At 33.1% G+C, this 18,616-nt stretch overlaps 1 protein-coding gene across 1 annotated transcript; it reads right to left on the bottom strand.

Annotated features, from left to right (window-relative positions):
• Nucleotides 1–1,674: 1,674 nt before the first annotated feature.
• On the bottom strand, nt 1,675–18,597 carry LOC140434784 (probable rRNA-processing protein EBP2 homolog). The gene is made up of 4 exons (XM_072523294.1): nt 18,446–18,597; nt 15,386–15,469; nt 8,228–8,520; nt 1,675–2,233 (listed from the first exon to the last, which is right to left on the bottom strand). Exons 1-4 carry the CDS (start codon nt 18,482–18,484, stop codon nt 1,720–1,722), a joined length of 930 nt encoding a protein of 309 aa, XP_072379395.1. The 5' UTR covers nt 18,485–18,597; the 3' UTR covers nt 1,675–1,719.
• Between the last annotated feature and the right edge of the window lie 19 nt (nt 18,598–18,616).

Genomic DNA, 18,616 nt, shown 5'->3' with positions numbered 1-18,616 from the left:
ATTCTGATTTTCAATGCCTGACTGTTGCAAGGGATTTGCGGGGGACGGGGGACAACTTCGATATTTCTATACAGAGGTAGGTAAAACCCACCTTTTAAATTCTTTTAAACAGGGAAATTTTGGGAATTCGTCGAAGAAAGTTAATCTATGGGTAAAAATATCTTTTGGATACATTTTCGTCTTTCATGATAATTTGCTGTAGAATTTACCTAGGTAGTATTTAAGACGTGTAAGTTAATTGCTACCAGTGGCGTAGCAACACTTGGATATATTTCTTACAGAAATTTATCCACTACGGTAACTGAATTTTTCTTGTATAATTCATTTAATTTTTTAATTAATTATAACTATTAATTCTATCTGCGTGCCACTGAATAGAATTCTTGTTTGGTTTACAAGTATTCCCTTCACAATGCTATAATTTTTTGTCCTGTCGTCTTCGTGCATCCCCCAACACTGTCTTTCATGGGGGATAAACAATAGTGCACACTCATTGCAGGTAAAAAATATTATTGACGACGTCCCCTTAAAACGTCTACTAGTAGACGGGCAATCCTTCTACCGGAACACCGGACTAAAACATGAGCAACAACACAAAGCCACAGCGGTTCTTCTTAGAACCCACACTGACAGTAGTGAGTATAAACATTGAGGGTATCAGCACAGCTAAAGATGAGGTCTTGTCAGCATTATGTAGGACTTCAAAGTGTAATATATTGTGCATCAAAGAAACTCATAGACTTTACTATCAGAGGACCGAACATCTCAGGTATAAAATTAATTGAGGAAATAAAACACAAGCTTGGAATTGCTGTGTTCGCGAAAATAGAAACAATTACCTCATATGTGATATACCAGAGTACCATATACCAATCAACCAGATTGTTTTGGTTATGGCGTTAAACAGAATAGGACGCAAACGCAAATGACGCTGTAGAGGCTGGGGCCGAAATTAGTGTTTTTCCATTAATTTATAGCAACAGAATCACTTCGAGATAGGAAAGTAACAAACACTAACATACCAAAAAAGAAAACCCTATGGTTTAGAGAGGAAGTGAAGACAAAATGTGAAGAAAAGAAAAAAGCCTTACAATACAGAACACAACAAATGAGGCAAGTGCAAGAGAAATGATTATAATACAACAAACCGGCATATCTGTTTCGTGGACCTTAAGCGTTTCGTGAGCTGCTGCCATCCAGCCCGAAGGATTTGCATTTTCAATACTTGGATATCAGGCATGTTGCCTGAAATTCACCCCAGAAAATATGAAATTTGAAGGAACGCCATTTCGGAAAGCTAAAACTGGAATAGCTAAAGAAACCAGTGTTCCGTTTTCTTGGGAGGTAACTCATCCAATTTGTTTAAATCCTCTTCTTCTGGCTACCATTTTGTCCGCTTTTTGAACTATAGTGATACCAGTTTCGTCGATATTATATATGTCTTGTGGTCCATTTTGAAAAGGATGCTCAGGTTTTTAAAAGAATTCTTGATATTATTATTCCTTCAAAGAAGTTGAGTATATCTAGCGGCTTTATATAGGATAAATCCTATTTTTCTATGCCATGTATTCAAGATAACGCGCTCATAAAGTTAAATATGTATAGAAATTTGTTCTAAGCCATTATATTAGTCCACAGAATGTATAAATAATATTTAAAGTAAATAAAAAAGTGTTATAATAGAAACGTTTATTTATTTAAATATAAAAATATTGTTAATCACTTCCTTCCTTTAGATCTCATTTTAATCCTTTTACTTTTACCCATTCTTTGGTTTCCTCCTTTGCTTACTTTACCACCTTTTACCCCTTTTCCACTATTGTTAAATTTTTTTCCAGGTTTACCAGGATTTTTAAATTCAGTTATATCTGCAGCACTATCTCTTGTGTTCCTTTTCATTCCCTTTTTCTTGCCACCAAAACCGAACTTTTTATCTTTCATTTTCCGTTTTTCTGCCATTTTTCTGGCAGAAGATTTATTTTTTCCGTCAAGGAAGTCAAGATCTTTGGACATTCCCTTCCTTACTTTTTTAACCTGGGCAAGCATATCTTTCTTTTCTTGTTGTCTTTGAAGTTTTGTCTGAACTTGTAACATTTTACCTTCTTTCCTCTGTTGTCTAAGTTGTTTGACTCGCTCACTTCTCTTCTGTTGCTCCTGCTTCGTCATAAGATGTTCCCTAATCTTCTGCATATGGGCATCTGTTTTCGCCATTTCAGCAAAGTAATCATCGGGTCTAAAACAAAGAGTTTATTAATATTATAATTTATTATAGAATACTACTGGTGCTCATTTCCTTTTTAAGATAGAAACAGTATTCGTTTTGTGTGACTTACGTAGAAATGAAAGTAGCAATAACTGCCCTGTCAGGTACTGTAATAGAAGACGGGTACAGAGACAGGCATGTCCTAAAGATAACACTGATCCCTTTTCAAATATTTGTGTACCCATGGATAGGAAGAATCAAATCAAAATAGCAATTGGTAATAGGCTATTCTTTCCACTAAATAAAATATTCAAAAATCAGCTGCTGAGAAATCAAAAATCCATCAATAGATTACAAAGTAGTAGTAAGACCATGGCACTTCATGGGGCAGAAAAGTGGGACTTTTTTGTCTGGAAACAGTCTGTTATAAACCGGTCGTCTTGCAGCCAATTGGCCTATTGTACATCTTCCATTTGTTCTTAATACCCATTCCAGAATTCTGGAAATCTGTACCTACTTGTACAGGTCTAGCGGACGGGTTCTATATAGTTTATAAACCTAATAGTTTGCAAAAAGTAGTGTCGCATCTAGCAAAAATATTGAACATGAGTTTCATTTTAGGCTGTATTCCAAAAAGATGGAGACAGGTTACTATCTACTTTATTCCAACAATAGCAAACGCCCTCCAGAAGAACCAAAATCATGTAGACCTATATGTCTAAGCTTCTTTCTTCTAAAAAATATGGAAAAAAATACTAAACACTTATATGAGAAAAGAATTCTTGTTAAGTATTTACTAAGAACAATCTGCCTATCAACCAAACCGACCTGCAATAGATAACTTGCATTGTCTAGTCAAAGACTTCCAAAATGTTATCTCATCAAGAGAAGTGGCATATGGTGCGTTGATAGACATCGAGGGGTATTTGATAACACCCCAATTGAGTCTATTAACGTTGCCGCAACAGAAAAAGGTATACAACTTCCACCATCAAATGGATTCAATACAGGCTCAGTATTAGGAATATTATGCTAGATCAATCGGAGTAAAAGGTTGTCCTCAAGAAGGAGCTGTATCACCTCTACTAAGGTTGATAGGGGTTGACGATCTGTTAAAAAAAGCTCAGAAAAGAAGGATTTCGTGCTCTGGGCTATGCAGACGATCTAGTTATAGTGGTTAGAGGTAAGCATGACAGTATTATTGCTGATCGATTGCAAGGTACCTTAAACATAGTAATTACCTAGTGTTCGAAAGATGAACTTTCATTAGATCCTACTAAAACGGCACTTGGTTCTTTCACAAATAAGATGAAATTACCAATTCAACCTCGTAGACCATGAATGGAACAACACTAAAGCAAATACCGCCACTAAAACAAGAATAGCTCTTTGAAGGTGCCGTAGTCTTTGTGGCAAAACATTGGATGTGAAACCTAAAACGATCTATTGGTCATATATAACGGTTGTGAGACCCATAGTTACTTATGCTGCGCTGATTTGGTAGAACAAAACAACGCAGCAAAAGGTGGAAATGAAGTTGCAAAAAATGCAAAAAGTCGCTTGTGTAGCAATCACTCGCTTTGTGTAGCAATAATGGGTGCACTACGATCGTGCCCCACTGCAGCCTTAGAGTTACTACTAGACCTTCCTCCTCTGCGCAAACATGTAAGGATGATTGTTTTAGAAAGTGACTTCAGACTAACACGAATTCAGGATCTAAAACCCGGCGAACCGGTTGAGCATCAAGAAATTTCAGGGATTGTGGGTTGTGAAACACAGAACGAAATCGCAAGAGGCGCCGTCGGATTTTATACTGATGGGTCAATAAGTATAAGTAAGTCAATATTAGTGGGAACAGAGGTTACTGGTCCTAACAGCAGGCTATCAAAAGCCCTCGGAAATATTCCTACAATATTTCAAGCAGAACTAGCAATAAATTTTTTTTGCTAAAGAGCGCTTGAAAAACCGCCTCAATTCAGCCAAAATATTTATTTCCTGATAGTAAAGCTTCACTACAAGCTTTTAAAGAATAAAACTTATGAGTCGATAAAAGCTTGGAACTGCTGTCACTTAAGCTACTGGCAGGGCGTAAGAAGGTAGCTTTGATGTGGATGGCAGGACATATTGTTAATAATGAAATTCCTGATGGTATTGCTAAAGCAGAAGCAAATACTCCTTTTATCGGAGGACCCCAGAGCCAACTTATGCCTACTAAGAAAATATTCCAGGCCAAAGGCAAGCAAATAGGTTACAACAATCTCCCTTCGCTACGCAAAAATACTCTTGGAGCTTCAAAAGTTTGAACTCAAATGTAATCACTGGTGTTCTCAATGGACATTGCTCACTCACTCAGATATCATCTCTATAAAATGGGCAAAAGGGACAGAGCAATATGTAGATTCTGCGAAAATGCAGTGGAGCCGGCCGAATAGATTGTATGCAAATGCATCGAAGCAAGAAGTTCGGAGACGCATTGATATGGCAAATAATGCGATGAACGTCTAACTAAAGTTTGGAAAGACAGATCTATCTCTGACAAAATCAAGATGAGATTGGCACTTGTATTCTCAATATTTCTATACGGGACAGAAACTTGCTGCGCATATTTTGGACAGCTCATCGGAAAAACGTTTCCTTGACATTAAAAAAGGCTGTCATAGTATAATATTTATAAAGTCAGTTGAAACACCCAAAAAAACTGGTAGCCAGCGAACATTAAAATATCATATTACGAGGCACGGGCGCATCATTTATTTTTATATTCAAGTATAGATTAATGAGGAACAGAATAAGAACCATTTTAATGTACTAAAACGGTCGTAAAGTACACAAGTGTATCAAAAAGTTGTCAAAATGTCACATTTAGCAACAAAAATAATTGAATATCAGACATTATGTGTCAATGAATAATAATAGGATATTAAAATGGAATGAAATTGTATCAAAACAAAAGAGTTTGTATGTTTGCCCCAACGTTTCATTGTTTAAATAATAAAATAATATTGATATAGGGTTGAATGCTCGAATAAATGAACTTTGATCAAATAAAAGGCAGATATCGAGCAGTTTATAATTAAATCTTGCCCAAGTACTTTCGCTTCCTAGAGCATCTTCAGGGGCATTTCGTCAATTTTGGCCTATCCAGCAAACATTGAATGTTATAAACATAAAATTGTACATTACACTACACTACACAAGAACAAACAGTTTAAATGTTTTTTAAAAAATGAAATTTAAGAAATGCTGATTTCTGTCTGCTGATGCCAACCATAATGTAGCTTCGCCTATTTTTCTTTTAAATGTAAACTGTTTGTCCTTGTGTAGTGTAGTGTAATGTACAATTTTATGTTTATAACATTCAATGATTGCTGGATAGACCAAAATTGACGGAATGCCCCTGAAGATGCTCTAGGAAGCGAAAGTACTTGGGCAAGATTTAATTATAAACTGTGCTCGATATCTGCCTTTTATTTGATCAAAGTTAATAAAGTAATATACTTTCCAATGCCTAAATACTAGTAAACCATACAATAAATTCAATTTTGAATTGGTCACTTAAGCACAATTTAGTCAACTTCTTCTTCGATCATCTATAAAATTTTACACATTTTGTTAATGAATTGAAAAAAATTCTTAAGAATATTACATATAACTAAAACACATTTTTGTAGTGTTTCGAAATCATTTAACGAACTGAGCACATAACCAGACTGTGAATATAAGTTTTAAACATTTACCTTTAATCAGAATTATAATCATCAAAACTAGAGTCAGTGTCCAAATTGGACTGAATAACAATTGAGGCGGCTGCAGGATCCATTATGGGGTATTCATTTTCTTCGTCGATAACATGGGAAATAAAGTTGTTCCAAATCATCTCACTATCGAACTCATTGACTGCTTGCTTGGCGTATGTTGTCTAGCAGCACCGCGCTTAATATCTGTGATTTATTGCATTTCTTTAAGCGCGTCTTTATTATTCACCAAATCAGTTTTATGAGATTAAAAAAGCAGTAATAAGGTGGCAAGCGTAAAATCGTGTCTTACATAAGTTCTTGGAGTATGTAGTCTTTGTTAAAATTGTGGCACTTTAAATGGACTTTTTTAGGAAGGCGTATTTTCTTATCTCCCAAAAAAGTTACAATTTAGTACTACTGATGGGTATTTTTGTTAAGAGTCGTGAATGATAAGAAACATTGTCCATGATAATTACATAATTGGGCGGAATATTAGGTAGAAGTTGTTCCTTAAACCATTTTTCAAATAAATGAGCGGTCATGTCTTCATAATAATCGACAGATGATTCGTTAATATTTTTGGTAGACAGTAATAACGCATTTCGTACCGATCGTTGTTCACTACCTGCATCCAAGATTATTTTAGGTTTCCCCCTTGAACATGGTGTACTTAAACTGCAGCTCTGAGAGTTATCTACCCAACCATACTTAACGACGTCATATGTGTCAAACCAGGTCTTGCCTAGATATATTATTAATCTGTTGGACTGTCAACATTCTTTGAATTTATATAAATATTTCTACCTAAGTTTAACTATTCGCTGCGACTCCATTATTACCATTCTATTATTTATTTTCTTATATCTAAACCCACAGTCTATCAAAATATTTCGCAATGTCGCTAATCATTGATAGTCATAATCAGGATATTCTCTTAATGCATTCTGGATCATATGTAGTGTAGGTACCTTGTTTTTCTTGTAGAAATTATATACAATCTTTCGCATAACATTCTTATCGACATCGTCTATTTTTCTGAATTTTTGATTCGTTCACTTCCATTTTAAACAGTGATTTATACCGTTTCCTTCCCTTACAATTCGATAAATTGTCGATAGTGATAGTTTTGTAAGTTAAGTTATTCTATTTATAATAGTTCTGTCAGTTTTATTCATTTAAAATTCAAAACAATACATTGACACTGCATATGTAGGTCTTTATTTTGAAATTCCAAACTACTTTCAACACAATTCTGGGTTAATATTTTTCTTATTTTTAAATGGTCGCCAAAAGTATAAAAAATAACGTTTCTTATGTGTACACCCTCGCCGGCGGTAGCAAACGTCCAAGTAGCATATAAAATATTGGTGATTTTGAATAACATGTCAATGTCCAATATGTATTTTATATGATCTACCTTTCATTCTCTGTTTCTTCCATCTCTCTTCTATGATGTCCGGAGATTGTTCAAATACGTTTGAAACATTGACGCGTGTTATTTGTAATTTAACGTGATTACCGGTAAATATGATATTGAACCGCCCTTATACATCGCGTCGGAGTGGAATGTTTCAACTGACTTTATAAATAGTATACCCTACAGTCATGCAAGATATGGTTGATTATTTCAGGTCCTTTTCCACAGAGTCTGCTGCTGAGTCTCATATTACGCATTATTGATCTAACTATTACATTACTCAGATTTTCTGGCAGTCTATATCTTATTCTCGCCTCCCCTTATAACGATGTGAAGGGAAGAGAGATGAAGTAGGTCCTCCATAACTGCTATTGGTGTGCCCTTCAGAGCCCCTATTATTCCATTTTAACTTAAACAATATATAGACATAAATCTAATATGGTTTTAAACATTAGTTTCCCATGAGCGCGTCGAGTTACCATTACAGTAGTCACCGCTCTTTTGGTTATTCGTTTTATCTGCTAATTCCAAGTAAGCTTCGATTGTAATATTACTCCAAGATACTTTAGTTCACTCGCCAGATCTAGATTTGTACCATTCAGGTTCAGAGTACCTAATAAAGGTCCTTTCTCTTATTTTTATTATATCATATAATTATGACGTTTTGACTTCCTAGTCAGAAATAATTTTTAAAATACAAGTTTTCAATACTTTTTGTAAGATAAAAGTTTTGAAAACACGGACATGTATGTCATAAAGACTTACTAAATTTAGAAGTTGGAAAAAAATGTGGTTAAGGTAAAGTTAGCCTAAACATTAAATAATACTTACTAGCGATACAAAATAATGGTAACAATTTCTAGCAATTACCTTTTAGTTAGTACTCCCATATCTTTTAGCTTTGGTATAGAATCTAGAATAGCAGCCTGAGCTTGTCTATGGAACATCATTTCCCTTTTAAAGTCGTTTAAAACCGGGTCTTCATTTGGAGTAAACTGCGTGAGCTTTTTATTATTTCTAAGCTCATTACTTCTTTTTTGCTCATGTGTCAACATTTGAGCTGCTAATTCAGGTGCTAAAGGGGCTTGAGCATTTACGCAGTCGAGTCGTTCTATCCATGGTAACTTGAGTTGTATTTCCTCTAATTTTTGTTTTAAACCACTCTGAAATTAGATTTGCATTAATTACATTTACATACTTACTATTCAGAATATTCATAAATAAAATAGATTTTCTATGGATTGTTTATGAATTAAAAGTACCTATATTTTAAATTGTACTGTCTGTTTGGTAGTAATTGGTTTCAATATTAAATATTGTATAAATAGTTTTACACAAGAGAAGTATACTCAAATTCGGAAAGTGAAAACTCAATTATTTGTTATTGAGATTATACCAGCGATTTTGCTTATAATTGCATTATTTAATTTTATAAAGTGCCCGCCCGACTATTTTCTGAATCATAATATAAAAAGAAAATTTACAAATTATTGAATAACTGAAATAAGGCACTTTTGGTTTATACCAAATAGTACTACTAGTTTACTAGTTACCTAGTAACTTTGGCACATAGTTTTATATTTTAGTGTCGTAATGAATAAAAATGACAGGCGAGCGTCATTTTGTAAAATAATTTTAAATGAGATCATAGATAGATATCTTTATTTTCAAATAGGTAACTTAATATACATAAAGAAGTTCTAACTTAAATTTTTTTATATATAAACAAAAGAAAATCAATCAATAACAAATTGAAATCAATCAAATGTTTAACAAAAAAAAGTCAACAAAAATATACAAGAATATTGTGTACATTCACTGTCAGCTCCAATATCACTTTATATTCCCAAGGAAACCCTTTATTTGTTCTCAAAATCAATAACAAATTGCAATCAATTTAACAACAAGTTCAACAACTAAAGAAAACTAAATAAAAATATTGTGCACATTCTCTGGCAATTCAAATATTACTTTATATTTTTAAGGAAAACCTTTAACTTTTAACTGTTCTACAGTCTTTTAATTCATTAGGCAATTCATTGAATTCTTTGAAACTTCTAAATGCTAATGAGTTTATTAAGATGCTATAATTCATTTTAGAAAAGTATATGTCATTTTTAATTCTCGTATCATCATTCTCAGATCATGTCTGTGCATATTAAAATTAAATGGTAAATAATAATAATAAAAAATATAAGGTAAATGTAGCATTATTTGATACCTTAAGAATAAAAAATGCAAATTTTGGACATAAACGACGCATTTATTTGAAAAAACCAAAACTTTAATAAAACTTAGGTAATACGATGCTTCTAAAATAATGTGTTTATAATTAGGTTAATGAAAACATCAAAATTATTCAGAAAAATAAACAAAATTTTGGGGCTGCAAATGTCCCTGTAGTTGACACTAAAAAAAGTTGTTGTCACCAGTGCTTGTCACAATAATGATCTAGTAGGTGACACTGAAACATTTTTATCCACTAACGTCTAATGGCTTGCTAAATTCATATTTTAGTCTATCACCTGCTGCTGTCATACTTGGGAAATCAAGCTTATCTCTTATTTGCTTAAAATCAATGACACTTACATCATCTGAATTTAGTTTGAAGCAAGTTTTTTTCCATATTACAGCAAATCATCGCTACTACTTCAGTTTCAGTTTTTAAAATAACTTCCTGAATAACACAGACGAATTTATGAACTCTTTTTTCTCCTGGAAACTCAACTAATACATAGTCGCCTTCTTTATAAGTACCTTTGGTTTTTTCAGAATTATCCACTGCGTTTCTCAAATTAAAACTCGTCTATGCTGTCACCTGATTCAACCCATTCCTCATCAGACTCTGAATCAGAGGAAATATCGTATGTTGCTTTTGTTTTTCTTTTTGTGCCTTTCTTTTGATCTATTTTGTTTCTTTTTTGTTTCTTTCTCTGGCTCTTTTTTGCTTGTTCTCTTCATGTTCTACATTAGCTTTTTCCTTTTTCTCATGTTACTCCTGCCACTGTCTGGAAGAGGCCACTGATGTTATTTTTTCCCTCTGCTGTTCTTTTCCTTTTGGTAGTTTTGGCTCAGGCCAATAGAGAACTCTTTTAAAAGGAGAAGGTATTATACGATTTGAGACATTTGGTGAAGGGGCATGCGTCGTTACTGACGGGTTCTCAATTTCTGAAGTACTAGGTGGATCAACGTCACGTGAACTCGAGGGACCTTGAAAGTAAAGCGTTGACTGAATCACATTAGTATTTGGAATGCTATCATGTGAAGTTGAAGGGATCGGCGCTTGGGTCTGTAATTTTTTGGCAGGTGCCATATGTACATCTGGTGTGGTGGTCACTTCATATATTTCATCTGCAGAATTTTTGGGGATTTCTTCTAGCTGTTTTTTCTGTTTATTATTTTCTTTACTCTTACAGTCATTATCTTGTTCAGTTTCTTCTCTCTCCTCTTCCGTTTTCTTGTTTTGTAATGTAGCACATTTTGCCTGACAATCATAGGCAATTGTTTTAAAAAGACAAAAAAGTGACACATCTTTTTTATCTCCATTCCATTCCCAATCTTTCTAAACTGTAAAAGTTCTTCAATATTTTTTGAAGCTCGACTTGAAGTGTCATTAGAGAGTTTACTCTTTGATTTTATCTCATCTGGTATGGTAATCTCCTGAGGATTCCAAGGCACTAACCCACATTTTTTAAATTCGTTTTGGAATATGGAAGTTATGGTCTCTCTTGTAACAACGTATTTAGTAAAGGACAAAAATAGACTTTTTTTTTTAATTGGATACTCGTGGTTGCCAATTCGCCATTGCTGTACTTTAGTTTTCCATCTCTCTTTAAGAGTGCGAAAAACGACAACGTCCATGGGCTGTATCAAATGGGTTGCGTTTGCAAAAGGACCGTAAGAATTTGGCCGTTATCTGCACAAAACCTACTAGTATGCAACGTGAGATGTGAAGCATGTTCGACAATAAAAAGTATAACAGGTAACTTGATGTTGTTGTCCACTAGCCAGTGATCCAGTAGCCAGTGTCCACTAGCCAGTCCTTCCTGGTACACAGTTTTGTATCCTTTTCGTGCTAGGACTTTCCCTTTTTTCGGGTTTATGAAAAATGCAGATTCATCACTATTAAAAATTCTGGAAGGATCCTCTAGAATGGACCCATGTTCATTTTTATCTAAGTATTTGCGTACTTCTTTTAACCATGTTTGGATATTTTCTTTTGTTACTGAAGATCTGCTTACAGTAAGATTTTGAGCTATTCGCTTCGCTACGTCTTTATGTCGTTTTAGAAAGCATTCATACCATCTCCTTTCGGGCCTATTGTTTGTGAATGGAATTTTACGTTTTAACTGTATGATTAGATGTTGAACACTGTCCAATAAAGTATCTTTTCCAACAGGAAATCCGGCTTTTGCCATCGAAAATATCCATTGGACTAAAATTTTTTCTTCATCATGTGTTAAAATTGGATCTGGTCCCATTCTTCGACATCGTGGCGTAATTCCTTTAACCTTATATGTCAGAGTGGCACGAGTAACTTTAAACTTCTTTGCTGCCCTTGCAACGACCTCGCCGACCAATACAGCTGCTATAGCGGCCTCCATTTGTTCTTCAGAGTAAGACAACATCTGACCCTTGATTGGCGGCATGATAAAACCTAGAAAGGAACCAATAATTGACACTCATTTGATGCAGTAGTTGACACATGTCAACTACTAGTGGGAGTCATTTTAAAGATTTCAAAAGTATTTTTCCATAAACAGAATTATGTATTGAATATCATCATCATCATAATCATCAACTAGCCTGTAACGTGCACTGCTGAACATAAGCCTCTCGTATGCTTTTCCACTTAGTCCGATTTTGCGCCATCTGAATCCAATTTGTAGTCACTCTTTTTATGTCATCTGTCCATCTCTATTTCTGTTAGCTTATATTCAGGGTCTCCATTCCAAAATTCTTTTTGTCCACCGGTCATCAACTGATCTTACTACATGACCTGCCCAGTTCCACTTTAGTGTTGTTATCCTTTCAATAACGTCTGCTACTCCTGATCTTTTGCGTATAGTAGCATTGGGTATTCTATCATGTAGAGAAATCCCTAACATTATTCTCTCCATTGACCTTTCCGCAACTTGTAGTTTACTCACTGTTGTTCTTGTGAGTGTTAGGGTTTCTGCGCCGTAGGTCATCACTGGCAAAATACACTGATTAAATACTTTTCTTTTTAGACACATTGGAATCTTAGACCTAAAAATATCCTTAATCTTTCCAAATGCAGCCCAAGCGAGGTTTATTCTTCTTTTCAGCTCGATTGTTTGGTTTAATTAATTTAGGGTTAGTCGACATATTTGTCAGTTGGCGACTCTTATGATTCTGTCATGTTAGGTACTTCAATTCTGTAGAAAAGGGAAATTATTTATCTAAAAAAAGTCATGCTTCTATTGAAAATTCATTTATATCGTTAAAACTTCTCTGGGTTTTTTAGCCTTATTAATTTATTCTTGTCCTTGTTCTTGTAATTTATTTCTTGTAAAGAAATAAATTGTATGAAGCCATGGATAAATTCCATATCCCCGATAAACTGATAAGATTGGTTAAGTCTACAATGAGTAAAGTTGTTTGCAAAGTCGAAATACAGGGCGAACAATCACAGACATTTGAAACGCATGTTAGGCTGCGACAGGGAGATGCGCTGGCGTGTCTCCTTTTCAACATAGCTCTGGAAAAGGCGGTCAGGGATGCCCAAATAGACAACAGAGGAAACATTTTTAATAAATTATCCCAAATTTTTGCATATGCAGATGATGTCGACCTAGTTGACCGCACAACATGCAAGCTAGAAGAAATGTATACCACCTTGTCAAATGCCTCAAAAAACATGGGCCTGCAAGTAAATGAAGATAAAACTAAGATAATGGCATCAACACCCAACAATAGAACCAGAAACATCGGCCACCAATTCACGGTTGATAATTCTACCTTTGAAGTGGTGGACAAATTCACATACTTAGGCTCCCTGATCACCAAGGAGAATGTCATGACGGAAAAAATCAAGCGAAGAATAATCCTAGCAAACAAATGCTATTTTGGACTGAGTAGACATATGAGAAGCAGAAACTTAAGCCAAAAAAAACAAAAATAACCATATACAAAACCCTTATACAACCAGTGTTGACATATGGGTCGGAGACATGGACCATTTTCAAGGCAGATGAAAATCTCCTGCTTATATTTGAACGAAGGATCGTGAGAAGAATATTTGGTGGCATCTGTGAAAATGGTGTTTGGAGAAGAAGGTACAACTACGAGATATATCACAGATATAAACATATATTTGGTGGTAAATATGTAGTATTCTTTATAAAAATAGGAAGACTAAGATGGGCAGGACATCTGGCAAGATCACAGCAGAACAACCCTCCTAGAAGAATCCTTATGTCGCAACCTGTGGGAAGTAGAAGTAGGGGTAGGCCAAAACTCAGATGGAGGGATGGTGTAGATGAGGATGGTAGACAAATAGGCGCAGCAAACTGGCAACAGTTGGCAATGGATAGAACTGACTGGCGACTTGGAAGGTTGAGGCTCTTTTATAGGGCTGTAGCAACTGCAGCTACTATGCAGAACTCAATGATCATCTGAAGATATGCAATACATGCATACATACATGCAAGTATCTAGATTCAGTTACATCTGAAACCAACAACTACAGTCTACAATCTTGTCCAACTACTTGAAGACAACAATATTTGCCATAACTATCATTTTTAAAATCTTTTTGTAAAGCTGTAGGCAAGATTTGCTCTGTTTTTTAATTTAATATTAAAATTTTATTTTTATATTTTATTTATGTACGATAAATATGATTAGTTAATATTTTGGTTTATTTGTCCCAGCCAAACTAATTTTTCAAATTTATTTTTAAGATAAGATGTTCTCACACTGGAGACTAAGCTAGACGAGGCCTAACAATTGGCTCCCAAAGAAAGTTGTGGGTTTTATTGTTCTACATTGGATCCCAACTTTCAGAGGTTTAACTACCGTAGTATTTATTTGACAATCAGATAAGTTCGAATAAAAAACAATTGATGAGATCTTTAGTAAATCTAGACCTTTTTGAGTATACATCAAGGTGTTAAAAAATCTTTTTTCACTCTTTTTAGTTTTAAGTTTTAGTCTTTTTCGGTTTTTTCAATGCTCTTTTTATTTTTTAAACAATCCTTAGAATTATTAAAAGCTTATTTATTAATTTAAAAATTAAGAAGAGCTCAATTATATTGTAATTTCTTTATAAATTGTACATTGTCTAAAACAAGAAATTATACTTGAATTGTACTTGAATTGAATCATACTACAAGTATAATTTAAGGACAAATCACTTACATGTGTTTTGTCTTTAAAAAGACAACCACACCCAATAATGACAAGTAGATAAAATTAAATCACTAAAAGAGTTTTTTGTACTACCAAACAAAATACAAAATAAATTGTTTAATTTGTATTTTGAGAACAATTTCCAAAGTGGAAATCAAAATGTCAAAATACCATATTTTCAACTGAAAATGTGGTTAATTCTCATTAGAGATGGTAAATAATATTAAACTGCCAAAAGAAAATAAGTAGCTTCCGAATAATAATAATTTCAATTACAAATCCAATAAAGTTCAGTGCACTACAAATACAAAAAGCTACAAATACAAATAGCTCACTTAATTTCGTTGTATTTTACAGTTGAATTTTTATTGTTTTTTGCTGCTTGTAATTACCACAATAAATCATGGAGTGATATTTCGTCAACTAAATACTCTGATTTTAATTAAATCTGGTGATTCAGATATATTTGACAAATAGTTTTTTACTAAAATATGAACAACATTCTTATTATTAGTGACTTAGTTATTTTGAATGAGAAGGTTTGCCTTCCTTTTTTATTTGCAAGCACCAAATTTATTGTATTAAAAAGATAATCATTGGTATTGATCATCATGTTTACCTTTCTCCTTTTTTAGAAGTTAACTTAGTACTCACCACATTATTTGTGAAGTGTTTTGGTCCTTCTTCCACAGTATTTAAGCCAGGTTTTAGCTTACCATCTGCAAATGCTTGTTGAAGCTAAAAAATATAGCAATAAATTTAAATTACTAATATTCATCATGTTCTAGTGGTTATTTTTTTTAATCTATAGTTGAGTTTTGCTAGGTAAATGAGACGAAAACCATTAATACACATATGGAGGCACAAAATCAAAGAAAACCAGTTAAAGGTAATAAAATGATTATGCTTGTGAAACTTAGGAGATTGTATAACCAAAAAAAGAATATTTTTTTTAATACAGTGTGCAGCAAAATTGCTAAAAAATATAATAATTTATAAACTGACCTTAATGTGCAATTATAATTTATTTATTTATTAATATACTGGATTACCCCATTACAAAAAAAAATGTTAACATACAGTATAAAAATCAATCTCTGTAATTGCTTACAACTAAGTGAAATTAAAATCTTAATTATAAATAAAACAAAACATTAATTATATATTAAACAAGATGAATTAATAATAAACAAAAAGTACCTACACTTTATCAAGATCTTTTTATCCGGTTTTTAAATGAAGCCAAGAAGGCACCAAATATTTCTAAATTGTTCCTATTTATAATTTTCAGTGTTCACTCAATGGGTGACTGCATACCATAATTTGTATAGTAAAAAGGTATATAAAACAGATCAACATATCTGATACTTCTGGAGGGAACATATAAACTAATAGATTGGAGAAGTTCAGGACAACAAATTAACCATTTATTAATAATTTAAACACAAATACTAAATCAGAGTTATCTCGTCGGTTTTTAATAAACTCATGTTGAGTGTTTTTAAAATATCTATATAATCATGATTAATAATGCATATGTTTAATTTATATGCACAATATCTTAAAAATTTGTTCTGCTGTATTGTGGAGGCCATACAATAGATGAATATTCCATTTTAGATATGACTAAAGCACATTAAACCATTCTTAAAGCCCAAACAGATCTTGAGGGTCAAAATAACCTAGTTGGTCTATTTAATAGTGGAATTAAGCAATGTCCTAGCATTATGTCGAAATGTGTTTACACATTTCGACATAATGACACATAAAGCACATAAAGACACAACAAATAAATTAGCAGCTAAATCAATGATTGCAGAACTACTGGAATACAACTGGAATACAAAGTTAAAGTTTAACTTGCATGGTATGGAACAGGAACACAGCCCAACAAAATGATAAAATTTGGTACTTGAGAAATAAAGAATTTTAAATATTTTTAATGCTCTGATTTCAAAAATGTCTTCTTCTTTTCATAGTAGTTTTTTTTAATCAGTTGTATAATTATAACTTCGCTTGGAAAGATATACACAAAGGTACCTGAAAATCAACAGGCGGAAAATATTGTAGACTCAAGAGACCTATAATGAACATCTGCACCAGGAAAAGAGCAAATGTGGATTCTAATCACTACTGAGTCAAAAGTAGGGTAAGGGCCGGAATTTGAAACAAAAAAAAAGAAATATCTTCTAAATGTTAACTATACAATGCAGGTCTAAAAAAATACGAAAAAAATAGAGAATATAAACATCAAACTGGAAAACAAATTAAAACATGAAAACATAAATGAAGAGTGGAAAGGGTGCAGAAACATTGTGAAACAACCAGCTGAAGAATTACTAGGCATGGAAGGTAAACAAAGAAGAACAAGAATGAATGACTGGTTTGATGAAGAATGTCAGATTATAATAGAAGGACATAACAGACATGCACAGAATATTTACTGATGCAACAGGGGCACAGAAACTGACAAGTAGAGGAGGAATATAAATAACTATGCAAAGAAGAAAAGAAAATCCACTGCAGAACAAAGAGAGAAAATATGAACAAAGAATTCAAGAGCTACAAGAACTAAGTATGCCAACAGAGACAAGAAAATTTTACCAGAAACTGAACAAAAGCAGAAAATAATTCAAACAAAAGATGTGAAGAGATAAGGAGGGTAATATACTGACAGAACAGCAAGAAAAACTAAAAGGATGGAATTTCTTAACGTGACCGAAAATGTTTTAGATTATATTGATATATTAGATGTTTATAATACTCTGCTTAATATATTGCTTTAAATTATGTGTTCCTATTGTATACCATACACTTAATAAATAAATTCTCCACTACTGAAATGTTTCCTGTTAAAAGTCATAGGGACAGCTAAACGATATGATCATAGCTATGACTCATTTAATTTTTTATTTGTTGGAGTATAACAGAGCATTTAACATTGCTATTACTTTCCGCTATAATCAAAAGGTTATTCCGATGTTTCAATTTAATAACAAAGACAATAATGTGCTATAGGCTAACAATTTTTGAAACTTTAATATGTTTAAACTATAACAATCTTGAGATAATTAACTATTTCATATTTATTTCAAATATTTAAAGATTACCAAATCTATAGTAACAATTATCCACATGTGTTTGTTTAATCTGTAATGTGTTGTAACAGTTATTCTCATCTGTTCTAGCGCAGCCTGGATTATGTTTAAGGCAGTGCATCTTCATCTACACATATTATTATTAACCAATATAAAATACAGAACTATACATGTATAGCTATGTACTTTATGTCCAAATTGGGGAGTGCAGATGCACATGGTTATTCTGATATAAGGGCACAGACCAATCCAATAATTCGATTGATCTCAAAACCACAAGACTGTTTTTTTACATTACGAAAAACTGTGACATGTCGAAAAGGGGATAACATGATAGAACGGAGTTCCTATGGAGAAGTAGGCTAAACCAAGCCATCGCGAGATGGGAAAAATAAGAGAATACAGGAGAAATTAGATGTTGATTGATGAGACAACAGGTATAGAGGCCAAACCACTAAAATAATATTTGCATTGTAGCAGAGCAGAAAATAAATCAATAAATAATGGACTTCAATGAAAAAAAAATTATTGAACAGATAGGAATTAGGTTAAAGAAGCTTATAGCTACTTGGAAAACTGCTAATAGTAGTATAAAAGTAGTGTAAAAAATAAATACCTCAATGTCGCTATCACTTAGTTCTGAATCGGAACTCATTTTTGCTTTAATATATAATATATATTTTCAACATGCACAATAAATAACATAACCTTAAATTTTAAACATTCGTCTACTTTCAATAGTAAATTAGGTCTTGTGTTATCGAATTATTCAGCTAGCATGAAATGA

Source organism: Diabrotica undecimpunctata, chromosome 2 (assembly GCF_040954645.1).
Source record: "Diabrotica undecimpunctata isolate CICGRU chromosome 2, icDiaUnde3, whole genome shotgun sequence".
Taxonomy (NCBI): Eukaryota; Metazoa; Arthropoda; class Insecta; order Coleoptera; family Chrysomelidae; genus Diabrotica; species Diabrotica undecimpunctata.
The sequence above is the reverse complement of the archived record's forward strand: the minus strand, read 5'-3'. Positions and strand labels throughout refer to the sequence as shown.